The sequence below is a fragment of the Spermophilus citellus genome (genome assembly GCF_964194105.1).
Source record: "Spermophilus citellus genome assembly, chromosome: 7".
Classification (NCBI taxonomy): domain Eukaryota; kingdom Metazoa; phylum Chordata; class Mammalia; order Rodentia; family Sciuridae; genus Spermophilus; species Spermophilus citellus.
Genome location: NC_138188.1, coordinates 141493887 through 141512769, shown reverse-complemented (window position 1 = coordinate 141512769; position 18883 = coordinate 141493887). Strand labels below are relative to the sequence as shown.

Sequence of the window (18883 nt, the reverse complement as noted above, 5' to 3'; positions counted from 1 at the left end):
TCCTCTGCTAAGGAGCACATGCCCCGTCTCCACTATAGCATCACTACCATGAAATTAAATTGTATCATGTTATTTAGAATGCCTTAAAGGACTGTAGTCAATACTAACACTCATTTATATGCAAAGAGTAACTGAAATAGCTTATCAGGACAAGGACCAGAGATATCTTACTGGTCAGTTATTTGATGTGAATTTATAATTCAAATGTATTTCAAAGTATATTTCTTAAGTATTCTAAAGGAATGAATTTTTACAAAACTTAGGTTTAGAGGAGAAATGCTAAGTAAGTGAACTTCCTGCCTTTTCAGACTTTATAATTCCACATGTCCATCTTTTAGCTCTGTTTGTGAGTTTATTAAAGTCCTCCTTACTCATCTTTCTTCAAATGTAATGTACTCTCTATGTGAATTCAATACATTTTCAAAATGTCAACTATGCACTATATAAGCAATATAATATTCTGAAATGTTCCTATTCCTTTAATAGAAAATTGGATAATGGTCACACACACACACACACACACACACACACACACAAACTGCTCTGATTACCCTGCTCATGGCTACATTTTTGAAAGAGTAAAATTTGTCTTTTTCCAGTATTCAAACTGCATTCTAATTTTTGTCCCATTGGTTATACTTTACCTCCTCACTGATCTCATTGAAGATTGGTGGAAATATTTAATGAAAGTTGAAAATTATTAAAATTAAATGAGATGTGGGTATTCAGGGGTTATGGAATTGTAACAGATCTCTCTTCAGAAATCTTTGCCAAACAATGAGCCACATAATCAAGGATATTTCATTTCTAGTGGAGAACCTGCCCTCATTCATTGTTATGAGTCTCTGATTCCAAAGTCTTTTCAGAGCCACGTGTACACTACTTTCTTCCTTTTAGATCTACTCCTCATTAACTTTATTAGTCAGTTTCTTCATCATATTCCTTGCCATCCTCCTTGTTTTTGTCACATACTTACCAAGTCATATACTTAATGAGACTCAGTCTGTTGGATCATGTGGTTCAAATGATTCAAAGTTTAATCAAACCATCCAGAGATAGTATTGTATTGTGAGATACGCATGAGATTAACTGGGTTGAATTATTGGCTTTGACATTGGGAGAGTGTGTATGACATTAATAAATAACTGAATATCTCAAAATTTAAGATTGCCATAATGCTGAAATAATAATAGCAATTACCTAATACCCAAGGATGTTTTGAAAATTAGTATCGAGTATGCCAGGTAATGTGTAAGTGCTTTAAATGAATTCTATCTGATTTTTTACAAACACTTAATATCTATTTTATGAGAAAACCACGTCTTACAAAAACAAACACTTTAGAGCACAATTTTAATCCAGTAACTCCAACACATGTTCCCTTTATTCACCATACTTCCCCCAAATGAATGAGACAAGGTACCTGGAAGCATTCTACAAACAATAAAATGTTGTGAGTTTCTAATAATTTTTATTAGAAATAAAAATTATTTATAAGTTATAAATAATTATAAAAATTTTTTTATAAGTTAATCTTAGTGTGGGGAAACCTGGTCCTGAAGACATAAGATAACACCACGTCCTATTCCCTTACAAAACTAAAGAGTCTGGCAGTGATACTATTATTGAATCAGAGTAGTGACCCAGGGACAAAGTATAAAGCCAAAATCATACCACCAGTGATGTACTTCCTCCAACCACAACCTACCAGCCTACATTACACCTAGCTAATCCATTTAAGTGGATCAGTTCACTGATTAGGTTACGATTCTCATAACCTAATCATTTCACCACTGAACATTCTTGCATTGTCTCACTCATGAGATTGTGGGGGACACCTCATATGTAAACCATAATAAGGCAGATGAATTTCAAATGACCTAAGTAAAGCTGATGATATATTTTTAAAAGATCAAATAAGAGGTGCTTCACTAGGATTAAGAGACAATTACCCTTCCCATAATCTGATTTCTAATTTTTTAGGAGTAAATAATTCCAATATCATCTCCCTTTAGTAATATAAAAAATGTATTAACACTAGTTTTTTATATTCTTAAATTTGGTTCCATTTTGTATTTTTTACATATAATAATGATAACAAAATTAGTAGAATTGGGATATTTAAAGTAGTTAATTTTTATATTACATTAGAATGTGTTTCCAATAAATAAGAAGATAATACAAAATATATTAAGAACACCATAAAGCTAATCTATCTAAAGTGTCATACTCTGGGCTAGAAGATCTATGATCTATTTTTCCAATTAATTTACATCAACTTCCAAATTAAATCCCAGAAAATGTTGGATGCCAGATCAACCCATGAAAATTATGAACAAGTAGAGTGTCAGTTGGTTTTCCATAAAATGCTTCGATATACAGGATAGTGAGGCTTTCTTTCAACTCTTCTGAAAAGGCAAAAACAAAAGAAGAAAAAAAAGGAAAGGAAAGAAACACAGGATTGATGATTTTCTGCCCCTTCTCATAAGATAGGGGCAGGTATAGGATTTGTTCTATTATAAATATTCATTTTTTTCTATAGCAAAGATTTCATGTCTTATTTCATGAAGAATATTTATAAAAGATGTTTAACAAAAAGGTTTTCCTCTTAGGAAATAAATTTTAGGAAATAAAATTATGTTAAATCTTGCAGATTAACAAAGACAATAAGAATATAAAGATTTTGAGGAGGTCTTCTGTTAAGAGATGAATTTACTTTTATTTTTGCCTAATTTAAGTTGCAAAGTTTTTTTCACACAAAGACTACCACGTATCTGTCATAATTAGTACTAAAAGAAATGTAACTGGAAATTTCCTGACATATACTGTTATCTCTCTGAAATAAACTCTATGTTCCTAATGAATTTGTATTGCTTTCCTTTCCAGCGGACTGCGGAGGGCCTTTTGAACTGTGGGAACCAAATACAACCTTCAGCTCTCCGAACTTCCCAAACAACTACCCTAATCAGGCTTTCTGTGAGTCCATTTTTTTTCTAGACCATAGTAAATAGTTTATATATCAAGTTTAGGTCACTTCTTCAAACAATAAAATAGGTTATAAATTTATCAAACATGGGCACATCCATCATGTCTGCCTATGTGATTGCTTAATATACAAATAAGCATCAAAATAACCACTAAATTTTATATATTTCATGCCAGGCAAAGTTCTAATGTCTAATACTATTTCAGTCAATTCTCACAATTATTCTTTAGAAAAAGTTGCTATTATTATAATTCTAAATTAGAAAGTTGGATAAAACCAACAAATGAGGGAACTGTCTTACTCCTGGTACTTCTCTCTTATTCACTGTCTTTGCATCTGCACATAATGTCTTAGCATGCATAACAATTTTTCAAGTTCATCATACAAAGTCAATGAGAAAAATATCAAAAGTAAAGAGCCATTTGTGACATTTACACATTGTGTAAATGTATACTAGTTCAATCAAGCAGACACCCAAAGTAATGTGATTAGACTCACAGTATTAAAGAGAAAATAAAAGGGAAAATAGCTGCAACACCCAAATTCTAGAGAAAATAATTTGCAAAAACTGCACAAAGGCTATCTTCAGGTCAATATTTTTACCTTGAAAAACTCATTGTTGCACTGAAGATGTGGATTCCCCAGCCCACCCTACAAAGATCCTGCTTCAGTAGATCTGAGCTGAAAAACAGACATTTTTGTCCCATGATCATGCCTAATGAGGAATGCTAATCTGGTTATAGAATTATAACTAGAATGAAAAAAAAGTCCCAAAGGCAGTAGAAAATGCATTGTTAGAAAATATCAACCTTTCTTCCTTCAGATGATCAAGAGATAAGAAAGCATCACTTTAAAAGTCAAATATATTTATCTGATCCAATAAATGAATAAATAAACAGCTATTAATCTAATGTGACTTGTATAGGGAAACAGATTATTATCTCTACTTCACACTGCAGGCAACTTTTAAAGATCATTTGAAGAAAGTAATGATCTTAAAAATATCCAAAAACAGTGGGACATTGAAACAACATTAGTCAAAATAAATTAAAGTATCTATTTATTCACCTAAATACTTACTAAGTGCTTTATTTGTTAGGCATTGAAATAAGTAAAACAGGGAACATATATCATAATCTAGTAGGAAATCAGATAATGATTCAAGCATAAAATGTTAAAATAAGGGTGAACACAGGACATTATGCAGGAGAAACATGGAAGGGTATTTACATACAAACACAAAAGGCCATTACTATTTCTGACTCTCTAAGGAAAATTAAATAACAATGACAGCTAAAATGGAAAGTGTGAATTAATTTTGCACTATGTTATAGAATTTGAATTTCTTTTTTTGGATGCAGAAGGGAAATTTCAAACAGTTTACAGGAAAACTGTGTTAAAATCAAGTTTGCCTTTTAGAAAGATCTATCTGGCTACAGTGCCAAAAAAGAATAGTAAGGGAGAGGAGTCATCAGCATCACTGATTGGGGAATGAGAGATGGAAGTGCTTTAACCTTTGACAGTAGCAATGGACATTGAAAAATAAATGGAATTCAAGGGATATATGAAGTTGTATTGACAGGCATTAGCAAATGATTAGATGCGATGAGAGAGACCACATTCAGGAAAATGTGAACTTCCTGGCTTGGATATCTGTGAATCTGTGGCAGCATTCACTGAGATAGGAAGAAGAAAAATGAGTTTGCAAAATAAATAATGCTCTATTCTCCTTGGATCTAATTGGACACAAGATATGTACATCCATGTACAGTAATTGGATAAATTTGTCTTTGTCTACTCTCCAATGACAATGCAGAAAATAAAAACTTAGAAGTCATTACAAATACATGAAGTTTTATTCCTTAATTTGAATTAAAGCACTCCTACACAGGGAGAAAATGGCTTAGAACAGAATCTGAGGGTTACAACACTTTAGAAATCAATCTATAAACCAATATTTATAGATCCTGACAATTTGGGTATCTTTCTTAAAATTGGATCACCACCATACATAATAAACACAAAAAATTTAAAATAAATGTTAAAATTTACTTGTCCTGTGTATCATATCACACTTCAACATTTAATTTTCTTATAAATTTAGACGTGGAAAACTAAGTGAAATGAATCACAATCTTAATACCTTTAGATATCCATAAATTTCATACTGTAGTAGGTAAATGACTATTTGCTATATTTTATTAAAGTATTTTCAGAAGAATAAAACAAATACAATTGTGGTAAATTAACTCAAATTTAACTGAAGGTTTACATAAATATTATTTACCAAAGCAATATATTTCCTAGTCAAAATTCAAGAAAAGGACAAGGGGAGGGGAGGAAGAAAGTAAGGGATGGGGGGAAAGGTAAGGGAAGGAAGGAAAGAAAAACAGAGAAGGAAGTTTGGAGTGTTGGTTTTCCTGGAATTAAAAAATATATATATTTTAAGCAATTTGAAATTTTCAAGACTGAAATTTTTAATGGAAATCAAAATAAGTGTATTATAAATTAAATGTCATTATTTATCATTTTTAAGGTGTTTGGAATTTAAATGCACCAGAGGGAAAGAATATACAACTTCATTTTCAAGAATTTGACTTAGAAAATATTGCAGATGTAGTTGAAATCAGAGATGGCGGAGAAGATGATTCCTTGTTCCTGGGTATGTATGCAATATGAAGACTGTAAAAGTCATACATCTCAGACATTGCACTGACTCAGTACTTCTAAATAGCTGTGATCATTTTACAACTAACAAAATGAAAATATAGAAGTAGGGTAACTTGTTGAGTTTTAAGTGAAACTTTCAGTATGGGGCATGTTTGCAATGGTGACAAAATAACATTTATTATGAATATTCTTAGCCAACAAGGATTAATATTTTTGAGTCATTGGTTCCCACTAGCTAGCATTAATTTTCTTCAACAATCCCTATAATTCAGAGACTAAGCACTAAAGGTACCTATCATGTAGTTTTCTATGTATTCTGTATATATCAGATATGCATAAAAATAACTCCTAAACCCAGGGTTTATTTCATGTCAAAATATCCAAACAAATTGCATTTGTTACATAAAAATTTTAATTATTTTTGGTTTACATTCATTATTATTTTTTCCTGCCATTGTCTCTAATACTAGTTCCTTCTATATAGGTATCTAGAAATGTCTCAAAAACTGATCTTAAGTTGATTTTTTTCCTATTATATATTATTTTTTAAAATATGGGGGGAGTATGCTCTTCTAGAGAAAATTTTTGTAGCTTTATCACAAAATACACGTGGAAAAATTAAAAGTCAAACATAGTTGTTACTAATACCAATTTTTGAGAAAGGAGTTTCTTATGCCAAGTCACATATTAAATTATGAAGATATTGAAGCATGTCAGTCAGCTTGAATGCATGAGACAACACAATTTGTTTTGTCTGAGTGTGCTTTGGACCCATTTTCATCATTTACTTTAAAATCCAGTCTGATATCCTTGCAATCAGAATACAGTTTTGTAAACACTGCAGTCAATGGGTGAAGGCTGCACAGGAAACTTTCCCAAGCCCATGAAAGATTCTTCAGAAAGATCTCACACAGTTCTAGAATGTAAGCCTCCTGTTAAAGGAATTTGAGAGTAACAGAGAGAATAAATAACAAAAGCCTTGGTGGAGAATAGATACTCAAGAACTGGAGAACTTGAAATTTGCTTTTCATATTCCCATTTATGAACATATTTTGAGAATTTTTCCCTTTTTACATCAAATTGTCTTTTTAATAACTTTGGTGTTCTCATGACCAAGAAAAATAAAAATTCAAAATTTTTTATTTTACTCTTTACACAAATCATTGAAAAGAAAATAAGAATTCCAGAGAGAGCTCATTGTTTTCATATTTGTAGGTAGGATTTCTCTGAATCATTTTTAGTACTTCTAGCATATAAAACAATTTAAAAATGAATGTATCTTTTTAATTAGCTAAAGTATTATTTAGTAAAGAGTGTTTATAAAATCTGTAAAGTCCAGAGATTAGTGGGATATAGTTTTTAAAAACCACCATGAAATTTATTGTATGTAATCCATCCTTCAGATTACATTTATGATTCAACTTACAAAAAAATATGAAATAAATGTGGACAAAAATTTACTAAGGGAGACTATACTGTCGATTGTTTTATAAAAGTGTTTTTAAAAAGCCAAATGATGATTTTTCTTGGCTAACAAGTTATTTAAACAGTGGTGGTGTTAAGCCAGATAATATTTTGAGTAATGTATTATGGAATCATAGAGCTTCAGAACTTCAAGTAACATTTTAAAAGATGGAGAAAGATGCTGGCTTCATGAAAGCAATGTCTAAAATATAAAGGAATGCACACATTTGTTCATATATGGCTGCTTCATGAGCGAGCTGTGGTGCATGTAGTCCTATGACCAGCCCTTGAATGTGAAATAAATGGTCTGTTTCTTTCTAGAGTCAAAGGTTTCACTGATTATCTCATTTTCCTTTGGAGCAGCTGTGTACACAGGGGCTGGGCCAGTGAAGGACGTGTTTTCTACCACCAACAGAATGACTGTGCTTTTCATCACTGATCTATTGTTGGCCAAAGGGGGATTTAAAGCTAATTTCACCACTGGTTATCACTTGGGAATTCCAGGTAAGCAAAACTGCACAAGGTCCATCACTTTTGAAGCATAAAAATGAAAATATACAAGATTTCAAGGCCTAAATCACAACTTAGATGTTTGTATTCTAAGATATGTATCCTTCCTCATCTGTATGATCATTATCTACATGTTCAAAACAGGAATCTGAATTGTTTTTCTGCAGATCCACTTGCATTTCTTTGGTTTGCTAAGAGTCTTGAACTTTGCTCAATAAAAAGGGTCATGTTAAGCATTGAAAGTGTAGCAACTGCCCCTGTAAGGAAGGACTTTATCATGTTCCCTTGCCAGGATCATATTCAGAAGCATCAGGGAGACAGACAAGTGAGCTATTGAAATGCCAGCAACATCCAATTAAAAAATTTAAACTTATCAACTTATTAGAGACAACCAGTATAAGGTGGCTGCAATAAAGGAATTAATACTAATATTTCTGATATGTGCAACTTTCTTATCTTGAACTTTTTTTATATACATAACACAATCAGCAGGAACAAACAAACTTGTGATCTACATGTGTGTGTATAGACAGAGATGCATAGATTTATTTAAGTTGACATTTACACACACACACACACACACACACACACACACACACACAGAGGATATAGACATACATATACACAATGATGTAGCTCTTTGCATTCAGTAATCTCCAGGGAATTTTTTTACAACTTTTGCCAATCAACTCAGGCTGTCATTTATCTTACACAGCTACTGCTCCACAAAGCAGTGGCTCTTTCCAGGTAGAAATATATCAGAAATACAAAATACACATTACTTCCTACATCTCTCTTTTCCTCTGTGGGAGACTGGTCTATTTGTCTTTCATTGGAATATCTTTAAAAAAAAATAGACATGTTTGCATGCTTGATCTTCATCTTGCCTATTGTCTAATCCTAAATCTTGCTGTGCAACTATATTTGTTTTCATCTGTTCCTCTACTCATAATGGCCTAGATCTTTCATCACATCCCTAGAACTTCTCTGCTTTTTAGTTTTATTGCAGCTCAGAAAGTTCATCTTCACCTGGACTACCCTCTGGCCCTGAAAATAAACCACAATGTTGGTTATTACCAGTTATTTACTTAGGGATGAGTAGTTTGCCCAATCAACTAGTCTTCCTCTGGATTTTGTAATTGGTTTTAGAACAGTTGCTTTTGACTAACAAACAACAGTGACACAAATAATCAAAGTAATCAATTAGTGAAATAAATGAACATAATGAAGCCAATGGAAAAACATATAGCACAAAAGAAATGAACACAAGGTCTTTAGAAAATTAGAATTTATCTAAAAATTAAAAACAAAGAAAAGTAGAAAATGAAAAAAAAAGTTCATATAAAGCAAAGAATGTACAAGATGACATGTTTTGTTAAATAGTAAAGAATAAAATGCATTGACAAAAATATCAGTAACAATTTGTCTATATATATAAGCGGAATAAAATTCAGAAGAAAATTAAATTACTGCTTTGGAAATATTAATAAAGATAATTTGGTGAATGCCATTTTGAATTTAGTCATTAACCCTGTCCCTTGATAGTTTTGTTACTGCTGATTATACTATGATAATCATGTTTATCTGTCAAGAGTTTATCTACACTTTCAGTTTCTTTCTTTTTAAGATGTACCCTTTATTTTAATTTGATTCAACAGTTGATCCAGCTTATGATAATCATTTGATTTTTTGATGATATTTTTAAAGTATACACAGGTAATGGAAAGATGAGAAAATTTTAGTAGTTAATTTTTACTACTTTAAAATAAAAGATACTTTGGATATTGTTTAAGTCAGCTTTTTGGTTGCTGTGACTAAAAAACCTAAAATGAACAATTACAGAGGAGGAAAAGGTTATGTATGGGCTCATGGTTTCAGATGTCTTAGGCCTATTCCATTTCTTGGGCTTGGGAACTCTAGGTGAGGCTGAACATCATGGTGGGAGAGTGTGGCAAAGGGAAGCAGCTCACTTGATGATCATAAAGCAGAAAAAATCAGCTCACCAGATACAAATATATACACCAAAGCCATGCCCCAATTCCCACATCCTCCAGCTATACCCTGCCACTTCATTTAATTCCATCAGGGATTAATCCACTGATTAGGCCAAGGCTATAACTCAATCATTTCTCCTCTAAACCCTCTTGCATTGTCTCACACATGAACTTTCTGGGGACACCACATCCAAACCATTACATTGTTTGATAAAAACCAATTTGTTTTTATTGTTTAATAGAAAAATAAATTTTAAAGAAAAGAAAAAGCAAAACATTTGCATCATTATTTTTACACCTTAAATAGTGAATCTGATTTTTAAAAATTAGTATATAATTTTTAGTGCCTGTTAGAATAGTTCTCGCTTAGCATCTATTTCCAATGTCAGTTGCAACACAGCCTCCCTTCAGAAATTTGGAAAACAACGGTTGTCTTTAGCCAAAACAATTACCTGGGAAATTTCCACTACCACATTATTCTCTGGCATAATAGAAGTCTTTGTTAATAATATGAACCACATAATCTTCAGGTTAATGGTATAATTCAAAGACTCAGGTTAAAAATTACCTATATTTCCACAAAAATTGCTACATAAAAATACAATGATGAATCCAAAAACAATAAAATATGGGAAAATAAGAATATTTGCAATAGGCATGCAGGAGATAACCCCAAACCACAATCTGAAAATGATGAATATTCCCAAAGGAAAAGAATAGGTTAAAACTGACAGTGAAAGATACAATGGGGAAAAATAATACACTTTCTGGATCTGACTAAAATTACCTGAAAAATTGTGAAGTCTTACAGTGTTTCATTTTAAAAAAGTAATAGGCACAAATTAATGTTATAACATTTCCTACTTAAAGTTTTACATTTTTAAGGAAATTTTTGTGAATTCTTAAGCAAAATAAAAGTAATTATTCTCCCCAGGTATTAAAAAGGAACCAGCTTCACATTTAATGATGAACATGTGAAAACAGTGATAGTTCTAAATTTTTAAGAAGATACTGCTTCAAATTATAAAAAGTACAGGTATCAGTAATGTATCAGTAGAATTATGTGCTCTGGTCTGCAAAGTATCATAAAATGGTACAAACAAATATCTAGTACTTGTTCCACTAGAGAAGGGATATCCCCACATATTTCAAGGACTTTTATCCTGAAACCAAATTTTAAAAGAGATATTCTGGTTTTTAAATGGAACTGAGTAATGAAACTGAAATTAAAATACTATGCTCTAAAAAATAGGTAAGTGGATTTATTCATAAATCCAAGCACTTGTATAAATTATAGGGCATTTCTCCATCTGCAAAATTGAAGGCACCTTGGAACACAATTTTAGAAAAATAGTAGATCTGTAAATTTGTATTTTAATTTGCCAATGAGAAGAGAGGACATAAGTTAAAAGAGAAGAGAAATTCACCTGGAAAAATAATCAACAAATATATTTTAAAAATGTTCATCATCTCTAGCAATCAGGGAAAAGCAAATGAAAACTACTCTAAGATTTCACTCCATTCAGAATGCAGCTATTATGAAGACAAACAGCAGTAACTGTTGGTGAGGATGTGGGGAAAAAGGTACACTCATACATTTCTCGTGGGACTGCAAATTGGGGCAGCCAATATAAAAAGCAGTATGGAGATTCCTTGGAAATCTGGGAATGGAACCACCATTTGATCCACCTATCCCTCTCAGACTGTACCCAAAGGACTTAAAAACAGCATACTATAGGGACACAGCCACATCAATGTTTATAGCAGCACAATTCACAATAGCTAAACTGTGGAGCCAACCTAAATGTCTTCAGTGGATGAATGGATTAAAAAATGTGGCATATACACACAATGGAACTTTTCTCAGCAGTAAAAGAGAATAAAATCATAGCATTTTCAGGTAAATGGATGGCATTGGAGAAGATAATGCTAAGTGAAGTTAGCCAATCCCCAAAAAACAAATGTCAAATGTTTTCTCAGATATAAGAAGGCTGACTCATGGTAGGAAAGGGAGGGAGAGCATGGGAGGATTAGATGAAGTCTAGATAGGGAGAAGGGGAGGGAGGGAAAGGAAGGAAGCAAGGGATTAGCAAGATGGTGGAATGTGATGGACATCATTATCCAAAGTATATGTATGAAGACATGAATTGGGTATCAACCTAGTTTGTATACGAACAGAGATATAAAAAATTGTGGTATATATGTGTAATAAGAATTGTAATGCAAAAAAAGTACATGTATAACGACATGAATTGGTGTGAACATACTTTATATACAAGAAATGAGAAATTGTGCTCTATATGTGTAATAAGAATTGTAATATATTCCACTGTCATGCATTAAAAAAATTAAATCAATTAAATAAAAAATCAATTAATTAGTTAATAAATTAACTAAAAGAGAAGAATGACTTGAGAAAAGGAAGATAAGAACAAGTGTCTTGAGTAAAAAGTACTACAGTTGTTGATTTTTATTCATTTTTTTATTATAAAATAAAAACAATAGCAAATATTTTGAAAAAATATTACAAACAATTGTTATTCAAAGTATAATCCCAAATTATATCATCTATTGCTCTTAACATAAAAGAGATACCAGGTTTATAGTATTAAGGGTTCTTTGTATTTTTTTTCCGTACAGTGAGATTTCAGTGATTTACGTTTTGTAATTTATGAAATAAATTATGCAAAAAAAAATTCTTGATTGAAGCTAGAATGGAATCATTCATGTTCATAACTGGGTGATCTATATGTGATAGCTTCATATCAAAGAAAACATTCAGCCTTTGTTTTTTGAGATTGGCTTATTTCACTTAGCATTTTGTTCTCCAACTCCATCTATTTTCCTGAAAATGCTATGATTTTATTCTCTTTTAATGCAGAGTAAGGTTCCATTGTGTATATATGCCAAAGTTTCCCTATCCATTCATCTACTGAAGGGCATCTGGGTTGGTTCCACAATTTAGCTATTGTGAATTGTGCTGCTATAAACATTTATATGGCTGTGTTCCTGTAGTATGCTGTTTTAGATATAAACTGAGGATGGGATAGCTGGGTCAAAGTTTTCCATGGAATCTCCATACTGTTTTCCAGATTGGCTGCACCAATTTGCAGTCCCACCAGCAAATGTATGAGTGTGCCTTTTTTCCCACATCCTCACCAACACTTATTGATGTTTGTATTCTTGATAGCTTCTATTCTGACTGGAGTAAGATGAAATCTTAGAGTAGTTTTGATTTACATTTCTCTAATTGCTAGCAATATTGAACATTTTTTTTCATATATTTGTTGATTGATTCTATAATCTTTTCTGAGAAGTATCTGTAATGGCGATGGGGTTGGGGAGCATGGGAGAAATGGAGGAACTTTAGATAGGGCAAAGGGGAGGGAAGGGAAAGAAGGAGACAAGGGGGTAGAAATGAGTTAGACATCATTACCCTACATATATGTATGAAGACACGAATGGTGTGAAAATACTTTGTGTGCAACCAGTAACTTGAAAAATTGTGCTCTATATGTGTAATATGAAATGAAATGCATTCTGCCATCACGTATAACAAATTAGAATATAAACATATAATTTAATAAAATAGGTTATAGCTTCAAATTCCTCTTGGAGCTGAGATAGATGCTGTTAGAAAAAGAGGTCATCAAGCTGTCATCAGTATAGTCTTTTTCCATCAGACTTCTTGACACCAAAAGACTGTAAACCAATTACAAAAAATGGACTTGGTGATGAAAGATAATCAAACTGGTGATAGAAAGAGATTAGCACACATATCTATGTATTACAGATGCTCTACCCTGGTGATCATTTTTAAAAAGTAGATATAAAGGGTATTGTGAATTCTTTTGAGTATTTATGTGCTTGATTTACCATCTTAGATATTTTAGAAATCCTTTCAAGGCATTCAATGGAAATATAATATAATCATGTAATGTATTTTATATCTTTTACTTATCCTATTTTAAACATTTCCACTTATATTGAACAAGAAAAATATTTATAACAGGTACTTTATTGAGATAACTGTCCTATAATAGTAGACTCATTGCTCTTTCCTAATAATCAGAATCTGTCTAAGGAATTGAGTACTGCCTATCAGGCAACTTGGAAGTGGAAAATGATTACATTTAGGGATTTGAAGTCCTCCCTGGATTGTGCGGCATGTGCCTTAGAGACCAGTTTAAAGCCATTTAAAGTCAAGCATATGTTGACTAAATGAGGCAGGGCTACGGGAGACTTCATAAAGAGAAGATGGGGAAATTTGATTCTTAGCAATATTTCTTTTTCCCCTCTCTCACCATGAACATAAAACTATCAGAAATAAGATTTCGGAGTCCAGAGAGAGTTAAACTGTTGGATTAAAGACTTCTTAATGAAGCTGAACTGCTGTATGTTGCAGAGAATCAAAATCAAGCTTATGCATGTAAGAAAAATTTTAAAATAGCTTATTTATACCTCTCCTCAGATTTTATACTTTCTGTTCACTTCAGCAACAATATATTATTTTGTTGCATTCAGCATTTTTTAAAATCAATTCATTCAGCCTGCAGAAACAAGTTATTTTTCTCTGTGTTCATAAGGTATAATACTAATAGCTTTGGCTAACACACAAAAATGAGTTATAATATGTATTTTCATTTAAAATTGTATTCAATATTTGAATTTATTTCTACTTAGCTCATTTTTTTCAATTACATATACCATGACTACTCTAGTCAAAGAGTAAATTACACATAAATTTATCAATGATTAAATTATTACATTGAGTCATTTTTACATAATTATTTTAATAAACAATGAAAAATATGATGAGATAATTTAAAATAACTAATGATGACAAACATTCTACAAGCATATTAAGGTATTTGATTATGGGCATGGCATTAGTACTCTCAACTTCTTAAAATAAATATAATATACATCAAAATATGGATTTAAGAAGGAATATATACATATTTGAACATGTGTACCCAGTTTTATACCTCCCTGTTTTCTGAATAAAAATTAATACTAAAAAATAAAATATAGTTTCAGTTAAAGTATTAATATCTACCTGTAGAATATGTAATAATCTTTGTCCATTAGTCATCTCACTAATCTTGTTAAAAATATGTGTTTGTGAAACAAATTAGTAATTACATTTACAAGAACATCCCTAATAGTATTATTTTTGAGAGATGAAATCCACTTTCCTCATGGTATAAATGTTTGTAAAAACAACCAGCCATGGCTTCCTAAAAACATTTTTTAATAAGATAAATTAGATTTGGTCTGAAAAAGTACAGAATTTTTCAAAATCTAAAGTATACAGATAGCTTCAATTATTATTGCAAGATACCAGTAGGGAAGGAGTAGGCATATTTTCTTGTTTATATGGTTATTTGGAGGGGAAAGTAATGCAACCAGCACATAGAATGAGAATGTTAACTTTAAAATATCATCAAAAGGAGAATCTCTTTTAAAATATTACTGTTTTGCTATTAATATTATCTATTGAGGACTCACTGTATTTGTAAGCAAAAATAATTTTAAAATTAACTTTCATGGCATATTTAAGACAAAATTAATAATTATTCCTATTTGACATTCTAGGAAACTGAGTCTCAAAAAGACTATTTTATTTGCCCAAGGTCAAAAAAATACAAAAGAAAATGGCTAAACTGCAGCTCAGAAAAAGGTCATATAATTCCAGAGCCAGTATTTTAAACACTATTCAAATTTAAATGAACAAATTTTGCCTTATAAATTTATAAAAATCAATTTTTTCAAGTCACTAAAATTACCATCAATCAATTGCCTTAAATGTAAAACTACATAGTTTTGTAATAGCAGTTTAAAAAGTACCTTATACTTTATCAACCATGCTGATTTCTAGCCTATCAATCATTTAACATATATTAGTCTCTTTAATGTTCAACAAATATCTACTAGTTTACTATTGCATGTCATTTTGCCAAGTCTTGAGCTTACAATGAGGAAACATGGCAAATTGGATTTTTATCTCTTACATTGTATATTCGGCTTTTAGAATGACTTGACCCAATGAAAGTATAGACAAAGAGATCTTTATTTGTTCCCATCTACTTTATTTAAAATCTCCCATTTTTCCCCCTTGATATTTCAGGCAGATTTCTTCACTTTTCTGCTTACTTCAGGCATTAAATTATCTTAACTGAATACCTAAGAAAACTTTAATAAAATATATTATCAAGGATAGCATCAAGTGTTCATATCATCTAATTCAAACATTCTTTAATCTTCCAACTCAGGCGTTGTGGAATAGTCGTTGTCTTTGGAGATTTCCCTCTTTGCCCCAGACTACAACATAAAGAGTTCACTTCCAAGATCATTTCTTATAATGCTGCACAATTCTGAATCGCTATGGCTCCCCACTTCCACCCCTGTCCAGGATCCAGTCCTGGACATCTTTGTGTTACAGTCTGGTTGCCCCAACAGGCTGCTATTGCCCTGGGATGTGCACATCTTTCCCAGTTTTTAGATGACCAACTTTCTGACTTCTAAATTCTTTACATGGGAATTGATCATCAATATTTACACAGCTTTCTTCTCACAAACCTAGGAAATTAAAGTCATCATCTTCTGTGAAATTTTGTAGTTAACCTAAGTTTAGTATGGGAATTTTCAGAAGTTGGTCATGAAATCAGTTTATCTGGTTTTCACCAGCTTTCCCTGTTTTGGTATGGAATGGATGGAATGGGATAGAATAGAGTGGAATAGAATAGAACAGAATGGGATAGGATAGAAGAGGATAGAATAGGATAGGATAGGATAGGATAGGATAGGATAGGATAGGATAGGATAGGATAGGATAGGATAGGATAGAATACAATAGAAAATTTATTCAGTCACACAAACACACATTGATGCATGTCCTGGAGTTATGATGGAAATGTATTCAAACTAAAGTTAGCATTTAAAAAAATCTGAAAGTTTTTGTACTTGTCCCACAGGTTCTGTAGTATTATAAACTTATCTGGGGAGTGGGATTCTGACTTCCTTTTTCTGGGCAACCCAATATGAATTGGTTCCCTTAGGGAATTCCACACATGGTTTGCTGTATGGCACTTTTCTTTCCTCCCCCACAGGAGGGCACTCTTTCAAGTTCTAAGGCTAGTCAGTCTTTAGTTTGTTTGTTTGTTAGTTTTTCAGAAAAAAACATAAACAAAGAACAGTGATCCACTTTGGGGTTATTTTTTAATTTTTAATATCTATAAATAGGTGATTAATATCGATAGTTGACCAATCCATTTGTGATATTCTGTTATTGTTGTTTTGTGTGTTATGTAGATTTACTACATCACTTTATAGTATAAAATATTAATTAATGCTCTCAGATATAGGTTTGCAAGCTATATTCTAAACAGAAACAGTTCCTTTCAAGTACTATCATAATTTGCCATCATAAATTGAGAGTCTAACAGAAATGATGAAGAAACATGTATCCAAAACCTCTTAGACAACATTTAGAACTGTCCTACAAACTCAGAAAAGGAGATGCCTGTTGTTTTATGAACACTTCCTTGAAATCAGATGTATTGGTTTGACACTATTTGTGAAGCAATTTGTGTTAACTAAGCGTATGGCATTTTTAATGTCAAAGATGGTTCTGCCATGTGTGTGACAACGGGCTGATGTTTGAGGGGCCTAAATGCAGTGGGTATACCAAAATCATTTACTTGCAATATCCTTGCCCTGTACAATAAACATTCTTTCTACACAGAGCCCTGCAAGGAAGACAATTTTCAGTGTGAAAATGGAGAATGCATTCCCCTGAATAATCTCTGTGACAGTCACCCACACTGTACAGATGGCTCAGATGAAACACATTGTGGTAGGTCTTGTTTTTATGAAAATACTCATATGACTTTTGCTTCTGTATTTGGATCCACAAATGTGAAAGGGAGATCATGACTGTACTTGTCACATTGTGTTTTGATGTTTTTGAGTGTGAACACCTCCCAGTGATTTTAGCACTTCTGTACCATTCTGGTTTAGGAGAAAGTTAATATGTTGGCCTCTGTTTTTTGTTTGTCTATTTAAACTAGGCTAAATTTAATAATAATAAGTCTGGAACAATCAATCCTCATAGATAAGCAAAACGCCACAGATTCAAGATACCAAACAGACGCTTACTCCCACTTAGAGTAACCGTGTGTTCTGTCCATTGCATACAAAGAAGAGAGGCCTTGCTTTGTACATACAGCCCAGTCCCCTTGGAGATCACTGTAGCAATATAAATAGCAAATTATTTTCTTTGTATTACTTTTATTTCTAAGAAAATATTTAATGCATATCATATATATTTACACACACACACACACACACACACACACACACACACACACCATTTTCTACAGACTAACTAAGCCCAGTAAAAACACTCCAATAATAAAGACTGACTCTACTTTAGCTATGATGAAATTAAGTTTTAGGGAAATTATATGGCTGCCAAAAGGTCACACCCTTAAGAGGGCTAAAACTATATTTTTACCTAAGTCTAATTCTAAAGTCAACACCTTATGCTTTTCAGAAGAATAAAATATAAACAACAAATACAAAGTTGAATATGTAGTTAAAAACCATGGCTGATGTTTGTCTTATTTGATAAACTAGCATAGTTTCCTCTAGTCCCTACCTAGGCATGAACACCCTTAATATTCTACCAAAATGTTGGTGAGACTTTGGGGAAGATTACAGCACTAAAGAGCAAACCAGCAAATGCAAATAAAATAAAGGTTTTAGGAAAAGAAATAAGAATGAAAAGTGTCTAAAATTTTTCCTGAACTTGGGTTTTCTTTGTGTAAGAGACAAGTTTCCAAGGTATGCTCTCTATAAATAACTTTATTTTCTGTTTACTGATATGCAGTAGACTTGCATATCTCTACTGCCTCCATTTTTTTTAGTTAAATAAAAGAACAAAATTAAGTCAATTAAATTCATGTTTCCAACTTAACACCCTTCAACATACTCTTAAGGAAAACTACAATCAAACTCTAAAGTCCAAATCTTAAGAATATTGCACATTTTATTTAAATGTTATCATTTATTCTTAGTAACCTAGGTCAAAGTGACCCTTTCTGTAATGTAATCTCTTCAATACATCTGAGTGTCATGTTTGTGTGTTTTTTTAAAAAAATTATAAATTAGATTATAATTTTATATATTTATGGGGTACGAAGTGATGTTATGATATATGTATACAATGTGGAATGATTAAATCAAGCCAATGTAC

The 18883-nt window shown here is 31.9% G+C and overlaps 1 protein-coding gene across 2 annotated transcripts in view; it reads left to right on the top strand.

The window, feature by feature from the left end:
* TMPRSS15 (transmembrane serine protease 15) overlaps positions 1-18883 on the top strand; it is a gene marked incomplete at both ends in the record, with an annotated part of 140241 nt that overhangs the window by 67908 nt on the left and 53450 nt on the right. For both annotated transcript variants that reach the window (XM_081301347.1, XM_081301346.1), the window contains 4 exons: positions 2887-2976; positions 5523-5648; positions 7484-7624; positions 17372-17482. In XM_081301347.1, the coding sequence (XP_081157473.1) occupies positions 2887-2976; positions 5523-5648; positions 7484-7624; positions 17372-17482 (468 nt within the window). The remainder of the gene's footprint in view (positions 1-2886; positions 2977-5522; positions 5649-7483; positions 7625-17371; positions 17483-18883) is intronic.